Here is an 8,894-nt window from a genome sequence, read left to right on the forward strand (position 1 = left end):
TTCATTTGAGCATTGAGTTATTTCTATTGATAGACTTGTAGTCTATGAACTGAAATATGATATTTGTTCTGCAGGTGTAGATTGTGTTGAAAATGGGTAAAAAATACATCCTTTCTAAATGCAAAGCCAGTACCGTTTCTGATACTGCTGGTAGCAATAGAAAAAGAAAAGCTGAGACAGTTGGAAATGTCCCAAAAAGGAAGAAAAATAAAGAGTCAGTGTTCGAATCAGATTCGGAGTTAAAGGAGATAAGCGACTAAATCAATTCCAGTAAAGATGTTGCCAATCACAGTGCTAGTGGTGACAGTGAAGAGAGAGAAGATAGTGGAAGAAACAGTGCTGATGGGGATAATAATCCCTTGTCCGTGCCATCTCTTTCAAAATTCATTTCCGTTGAGCGGCATGACCTTCAAACGACAATGGACGAGGTCGGATCTTTTCCGGCAAAGATATCGATCAGATCAAGAATGACTGCTTATCGAGATTTCCAGCAAGTTCTTGTCGACCAAGAGTTGAAGAAAAGATTCAAGCGGTCCTATTTTGGACACCTGAAAAACCTGCTGGAACATCTCAAGTTCAATGGGCAGTTGGTCCATTATTTGCTGTTGCGATGCGTCAAGAACGATAAGATGCGTCACGAGATATGGTTCTGCGTTAACAACAAGTCTGCATGTTTTGGCTTGAAAGAGTTTTGTTTGATCACAGGGCTGAACTGCTCATCATACTCCAGTGAATAAAAAATAAAGAGGGCGTTAGCAAAGGGGGAGATTTTTTGCTTTAAGGTGACGAAAAATAAAAATATTACGGTGGCCAACTTGCTACACCTGATCAGAGGGAAAAAGCTGAACGAGGACCAGAAGTTTAAATGTTATTTACTGTGGTTCTTGCACACCATGCTGCTTGCAAAAGATTCAACGAAGGTTGTGGACACAAAACTGATTCGAATGGTTGATTCTTCGAGTTTCTTCGAGAATTATCCGTGGGGGAAAGAGACATTTCAACTGACCCTGGACTATCTAAAGAAGAAAAGTGACCTGAAGAAGCAGAGGGAAGTATTTGATGCGAAGCAAAAGGCATCCTATGCTCTATTCTGATTTTCCTGGGCATTCATGGTATCTACCATAAACCCTTTAGTGAGTTTATCGTAGATTCTTGTTTTATTTATACTATGTCATAGACTCTGAGTTCTTTTTTCACTGATGTATTGCTTTCAGGTTTGGATCTACGAGGCCTTTCCTCATCTTGAAAAATTTGCTAAAAAATCAACGGATAAGCCCTTTCCCATTCCCCGCATCCTCAGATGACACACTACAAAAAGTGACCAGATAATAGAAGGTGACCCATTCAAGTACAAAGGAAAAATTATCGAGGTATGAACTCATTTTTTATTATGCAATAATAATACTACTGGTGTATCAAATGTTATGTAATTGTTAATTGATATATTGTAGAACGTGCACCCGTACATCATCCCTACTCTTCGTGAGACGAAGATGGATTACATGATTTTTTTTGAGCCATATACGGACGAGGTGAAGAATAATGTCCTCGATGGCTTAAAGAAAGAGGTAGAAGGGGTGATTGTACTTATTTCAAATAAGGATAGTGATGATGATGGGGATTTGGGCGGTAACCCCGTTGAAGTACACATTGGTGATGATGATACTCTGAGCACCTCCAAAGATGCAGCAGGTACCTCATCCCCCGGGGATCTTCATAAGCGTATTGCTGCACTTGAGAAAGTGGTGTTGGATATTGCTGCCTATATTAGAGAGAAAAGATTGAAGAAAAAGGAACAAGATGAGCGACAATATGAGTAAGGTAACTTCATTCAATCAATTATTGATATTGTTAATGAATTTTCAACTTTAAATGTCAACAACACTTTGTAATATGATAATACAGTGAATGTGGACCTTTGTGAATCAGGGAGGAATGAAGAAGGAGAAAAAATAAGCAAAATGGATGAGTTGGCTTCTGTTGTGGCGGGAGAGGAAAAAGAAGAAAAGAAGGATGAAGAAGAAGATATGTGCCAAGAAGAAAGTTCAAAAGAAGCAGCTGCATCAGAAGCAGAAGAAGAAGCTGAAAAAGAATCAGCAGTAGATGTCCAGAAAAAAGGAGAAGAAGGTGAAGAAGCACCAGCTAAAGAAAGTCCAAAAGAAGCAGCTACAGAAGCAGAAGAAGAACCTGAAAAAGAAACATCAATAGATGTTAAGAAAAAAGGAGAAGAAGCACCAGCTGAAGAAGTACCAACTGCTACAGATGCTGAAATAGAAGGAGAAGAAGGCGAGCATGAAGAAGCAGCCGAAGCTGCTGAGACAAAAGGAGCTGAAGCTGACCAAAAAGATTTGGTCATGCATATCATAGGTGAAATCAATAGTAACATTTGTGTTGATGAGAAAGACAGGAAAAAAGACATTTGAATGCTAATATTGTTAATGTGTTGTTGAATGATCGGTAGTTAGGATCGGACAAATATTTGTTTATTAGAAACATTATTTTATTTTATGGTAGTGGTTATGATTCTGCATTGAATCTGTCTCTATCAAACTGATTAGTCGCATTGCCATTTGAATATGCAGGGTGTTGTCATAGTTGGTGCAGTGTATGGTTGATGTCATAGAATGCATACATAATCTTTTGTATACTACTTGCATGGTCTATCATTACCATGTTGGTTAATTTTAAGTCGACGTGTTGTTTGATCGACCATGAGTCTATAAAAAATAGTAATAACATTATAGAAAAATAGAAGTATTATTATTTATTCAATATCACTACATCCATGTTACACCTTTCCAAAGAACGAATACTAGCATTATAGCACATAACATCATTTTTAGGCCATTCTTCCTTTCTTCGGCCAAAATCAATTTTTGTTTTAGTTGATCCCTCTCTATTTTGGTGTCATGTAGCAACACTTTAAAGTGATCCCCCTGTTCTTCGGATTCTTTGAACAAAGTCATGAGAAAATCTTTATTTTCTTCACATTGTTGGAGCCTTTGTAGTAGATTAAATTTTGTCAAGCCTTGAAAATTTAATGTCTCGGGTCCCGGACTCAACGTTGATGGGCTGGTTGGAGGTGATAGCTCATCAAGACATTTAAAAAACGAGCATGCGCCATTATCCTAGAAAAAATAATAATTACATAACGACTAACTTAACTTCATAAAAAAGACACACCATTTACCTTCGCAATTGCACAATTATAAAATTTGCGACCTGGATTTGAGTTCGTGCGTGATGTCCTCAGAGCAGCCGCATTCCCACAATGACCAATTAGAGTATTTTTAGAATTGGATATTTGAGAGGCTTGAGTCATTGCAGAATTTTTAAAAACTAAACAAAGTGAATGAAATAAAATAATGAGGGATGACCGACCTTATATATGAAGTAAAAATGAAGTGTTGATATTGATGGATTATAAAAGTAGCCGTTTATTACCGTTGGAGCAGTAATTTTATTTTTTGAACTGGTGGTGACACTTAATAGATCATCGTAGATCATGGCTTATGTCAGCCATTGATTAGACTGGTTAACCGTAGACTTATATCTTTAGATATGCATCGATTAATATTCTAAGTATGCGTAGACCACGTTGATCGATGTGCACTACCATAGACCGTCACTTGAATGTAGTTAAAAAAAAAAAAAAAATTAAAAATAAATGTAGTGTTGATTTCTGCACATGTGAGTGAGTGTAAACAAGACACACAATCATATTAGAGCTTGTACAATGTGAATTAAGAAGTGCGTAGATTGATAGTGGTTGAATGTTCAATATGCTAAGAGTAGTGTTTGTTAAAGCACAAGTATGTATTAAGGATATATATTGTATTGAGGATGATGATTGTTCAACCACTATCCATTCCACACACTATTTTGATTTAGGGGTGGTGATGGAAGGAGTATGTGGAATGTGTAGTCATCAAATACAATATATATCCTTAATACATACTTGTGCTTTGAGAAATATTACTCTTAGCACATTGAACATTCAACCACTATCCATCCACACACTCCTTAATTCACTTTGTACAAGCTCTAATATGATTGTGTGTCTTGTTTACACTCACTCACATGCGTAGAAATCAACACTACATTTATTTTTAATTTATTTATTTATTTTTTTAACTACATCCAAGTAACGGTCTATGACAGTGCACATCGATCAATATGGTCTACACATACTTAGGATATCAATCGATGCACATATAAAGGTGTAAGTCTATGGTCGACCAGTCTAATTGATGGCTGACATAAGCCATGATCTGCTATGGTCTATTAAGTGTCACCACCAGTCTATAGACCAGATTAATTGATGAACCCTCAAGATTATCTATTTATTTTAATTATTTTGTTCCACCGGCACTAAAATATGTTATTATCTATTTAAATCATTTTTAATTTAATTATTTTATTCCACCAGCCCCAAAATTTGTAATTGTCTGTTTTAATCATTTTTATTTTAATTATTTTTTTCCATCTGTCCCAAAATATGTTATTGTCTTTTTAAATCGTTTTTAATTTAATTATTTTGTTCCACCAGTCCCAAAATATGTTATTGTCTGTTTAAATTATTTTTAATTTAATTATTTGGTTCCACCAGTCCTAAAATATGTTATTGTCCATTTTAATTTAACCAGTGACGCATCGACTCACATTATCTATGATTGACTACCATACAAGGTCGATGAATGATGGAGTATATGATTCATGATAGACTATATATCACTTTTTTCAGAAACTTGAAATTAATAAAGTCAAACTACAGTATTGTCAATTGAACGAGACATACATATTTGAAATTCGTGTTTGTACAGAAGAATAACCGCCACAATAAAGAAAAATGAATCATAACAAATGTGGTAAATATAATGTTCAAACTGAAATTGTTCATTAAAGTGAAACTGAAACTTACATTAAACTTGTTCATTGCATTACTTGATAAAATTTACAGCAAAAGGGGGAAAATGGAAGAAGCTTTCTTCTAACAAAGTCCTACTGAGAAATCTTCTTCAACAATGAACAAACCAACAAAAACTTAACAACATAAACAAAAAAATAGTAAACTAAATTATGGAGATGATGGGGGGAGGGGTGATGTAGTCGTTGTTGTCCATTCCAAGATGCTCTAGAATTGCTCGGAGGAAATGAGTAATTAGTCGAAGCTCATGCTCCAAGTAATGATGGTCTTCTCCTAGGCCTTAGAATAATCGGTCAAAATAATTTCGAAGTAGAAGCAAATCGTAGTGACGAGGGGGAACACGTCTGATTGGACGAAGGGCAATTCTGTGACCAGTCATAATTTTTGATGTTTTGGGGAAGAAAAAAAGGGTTTCTGATGTTTTTGATTTAGGGACAATTGAAGGGTTACATAGAAATAGGGCCTGTAATTATAGACCTATAGATGGTCTCCTTTTATATATCCAACCAATGGTCAGTCGACGCGTGTAGGAATAGAAAATGTTTGGTTTGCGTATACCAGTGGTTTTTCTTGAGAACAGACGTGTTTGCAGCTTTTAATTAATTGGGAATAGGAAATAATGATTCAGTGTATCTGTTAGAAAGATATGGCGGCATAAATACCTACATAGCATGTTTGATGATTAATCATATATATTATTTAATAGACCGAGTTAAAGATACACCATAGAATATATGTAGTCTATCATAGAAAAAGCTTTAAGTCGATAACAACTGAACATTAAATTCTACTGAAATGCATATTTATACCCCAAAACAACATCTTTACAACTGAAGAAAAATAAAGCCTATCTATGATTTATTGGCCATGCTACACGTGGTTCTTTTGTGCCCAGATTTCTTGCATATTGAACACCTATTCCTCCTTTTGGACTTGAACGTCTTACCGACGCCCTTAGTGCTTTTGACTTTCTTCCTTCTGAGTTTGGGATCGTAGGGGGGTGGAGAAATTTTAGTGTCAATCAATTCTTGTGGCACATTTCATTCGGCCTCTGGAGGGACATCATTAATTGCTTCTGAGTATGCAAGGAGGTAACTTGAAGCTTTATAAATAGGCGAAGAGTACTCGTAGATGGGGTTTCCATAACCTACACCATCACTATACATTGCTCGCAAATCTTCTATCGCATGTTCGTATGACATTTTCACCAAGTCAAATTTCTGACAAGAATAACTCCTCTCCAAGAGATTGACCTTGGCAGTAACACCATTGTCGAAGACCTTGTACTGGTTGAGAACCCCATTTGGATTAGTCACATACAAGGAATCGGTCGCACTCTTATTATCCATTAGGATCTTTTCCGCTCAAGTAACAAATATCTTCTCTTTACTATGACATAGGCATACCACTCCCTAAAATTTTTACAAAATATTTTAGCGATTGAATTGAATATGTACGACATGGGGTACTCCCATTCATCCATCAAAACTGAGTGAGCGACTCGGCGATGTTTGTGGTCATCACATCGTACCTATTGCACAGGAAGTGTGTTCTATTCCATTTTTCAAAACCAAGCACATTTTCAAGGACATGTGCTGTCTCAGGGCAATTATACTTCAATTCCTCAAAATTCTTGCTAAACTCATCAAAGAAATATGCCTTTGCCGCGGCGTACAATAGATAAAGATGATCTCTATAGTGTTGATTTACACGGAGATTTTCAGTGAGGTGCCTCATACAAAGTCCGTGATGTGCATGACTATATACTCGAGAGAAGGCATTGGCGATGTTAATGTGCCTGTCGGAGATGACACAAAGATATGGTTCATATTTTATAATAGACTTCAAATTCTAGAAGAAGAAGGTCCAAGAAGCATCGTTCTCTTTATTGACAACACAAAAGGAAATTGGAAAGATGTTATTTTTGGTGTCCTGTGCAACTGCACTCAGCAACACACCTCCGTACTTTCCATACAAATATGTGCCATCAATGGCAATTACCTTTCTCATGTGGGCATATCCCCGTATGCAAGCTCCAAATGCTAAGAAGTAGTAAACGAACGATCCATCCATATAGTTTGCCATGATAGAATAGGAAGACCCTGGATTCAACAACTCCACCATGTGGGAAAAAATCGGTAAGAAAGCATATCCTTGTTCCGGTGTCTCGCGAATGATGTTCTTCGCAATTACACTTCCTTTCCAACACATCCAGTAGCTTGCATGGCAATGCAACTCCTTGAACACAATCCTTTGAATTTCACTTATGCTTGGACCCTTACCAACCCGAAAATGATTTATGTATAGTAAAACAATCAATTTGGATGACATTTTCTTGTGCTTGCGGGTGGCGTGTTTAACACCGCACGTGTGCTCTCCGACATACTTGTATATGTGAAATCCGTCCGAGGTTTCATACTTCCTTTCCCGCAACAACCATCCACAACCAAGAGATACACATTTTCTCTTTAATAATTTGGTGCAGCTCTTCTCTATATGATAATCAAAAGACTGCCTCACTGCTGCCCTGTCTAGTAGTATTTTGAGCTATTTCTTGTCGGCAAATGTTTAATCATGATAGAAATTAGTTCCATCTGAGAAGGAATGTACTGGTTGGGATCCCATTCCATAGTCTTCTTCCGCATCTTGTGATTTTGATGAAACATCTTCCATATGCACGCAGTCATCTTCCATATTCATAGGATGATCGCCATCGCTCTCATAATCATTCAAATTGTCATCGACTGTCGGGCACCGAGGTGGGGACAGTGATGAATTCATCGGTCCTTCGAAGGACCTGTCGACTATATTTATCCTTAAAACAAGTCTAAAGCCATCTGCATCAATATCCATTATGTAGAGGGACACACTGCATCATTATTTATGATCATAAGATTCACCCTTTCCCTCGAATGAATTATATAACTAATCACCACGTTGCTCAACGCGCAATCTAGATCCCCGCTCTGCTTTACGCTTGCAACCAATTCATCATATGAACTGTTGCGACGAACAACAATAGGTAGTTCACCTTGGTAAAAGATCTCCATTTTATCTGGGAGTATTCACCCATTTTACCATGAAATCACCTACAACCAGAACAAATTCTGCAATAGACATCCTAGAATTAACATTTGGTCGACGGTAGATTAAGCTTAGGGTCTATGTCGAGATGTATGCACGATCGATGAATAACGATGATGGGTCGATGACTGCACAGATATTCATACAGAAACTTAAAAATACAAATATTGCTTCTAATCAATGGTCGTTGGGTTTATGAAATAGAGAAATGAACTTGGAGTCACCTCAGTTATTGTAATTACTTCTAAAGAGTTTTTAACTGATGTGACTAATTTAAAGATTTTTAACAATGGTGGAAAGTGTGTTTGAGAAGATAACAAACTAATGGGGTAAAATGGATGTAATGGACGAGCTTATGAGGTTTGTGGACTGATTTAGAGCTGATCATTGAAAAATAACGTTGGAAAGTACACCAGAATTAGAGCTTTTTTTGGAGGGAAAGAACCACCTTCTATTTTTAGCTTTTGGATTTATTTTTTTATATTTTTGGAAACCTAGATATTTTATAATGGTGGATGATGGAGTGGGTTGAAGTGTACTATTAAAAACTTGGGGATGAATTTATTAAGTTGGAAATATTGGGTTAAAGTGTAGTATTAAAAACATTGTGGGTAAATTTGTTGAGTTGGATCAATTTGTGGTGATGTGTATTAAAAAGGGTATTTGGCAATTTTTTCACAACTTTTTAATAAACCACAAAATAGTTTTCAAAAGAGCCTTTTTGGCCAACTTGCCAAAGTTTCTCATTCTCTAACAACTCCCTCCGATATATATGACGTTCTTTCTATTAATATTGTGATACAAAAGTGAGTGTGTATCAAGAGAGTCAAGCCAACACAAGAATAACAAGATGAAAAACAACAATGCTAGTGAATCGAAATAG

At 36.5% G+C, this 8,894-nt stretch overlaps 1 protein-coding gene across 1 annotated transcript; it reads left to right on the forward strand.

Moving 5' to 3' along the window:
• The first annotated feature begins 1,493 nt into the window (after positions 1–1,493).
• Positions 1,494–2,615, forward strand: LOC107874306 (high mobility group nucleosome-binding domain-containing protein 5-like). The gene is made up of 3 exons (XM_047414413.1): positions 1,494–1,692; positions 1,906–2,351; positions 2,583–2,615. Exons 1-3 carry the CDS (start codon positions 1,494–1,496, stop codon positions 2,613–2,615), a joined length of 678 nt encoding a protein of 225 aa, XP_047270369.1.
• The last annotated feature ends 6,279 nt before the right edge of the window (positions 2,616–8,894 follow it).

Source organism: Capsicum annuum, chromosome 6 (assembly GCF_002878395.1).
Source record: "Capsicum annuum cultivar UCD-10X-F1 chromosome 6, UCD10Xv1.1, whole genome shotgun sequence".
NCBI lineage: Eukaryota > Viridiplantae > Streptophyta > Magnoliopsida > Solanales > Solanaceae > Capsicum > Capsicum annuum.

Bases quoted from the DNA above. Each gene is read 5' to 3' on its own strand.
- LOC107874306 (XM_047414413.1), top strand. From the start codon at position 1,494: ATGGATTACATGATTTTTTTTGAGCCATATACGGACGAGGTGAAGAAT. The intron at 1,693-1,905 runs GTACCTCATCCC...ATGATAATACAG, and splicing joins CACCTCCAAAGATGCAGCAG to TGAATGTGGACCTTTGTGAA. The intron at 2,352-2,582 runs GTCATGCATATC...TTGAATATGCAG, and splicing joins AAGCTGACCAAAAAGATTTG to GGTGTTGTCATAGTTGGTGC.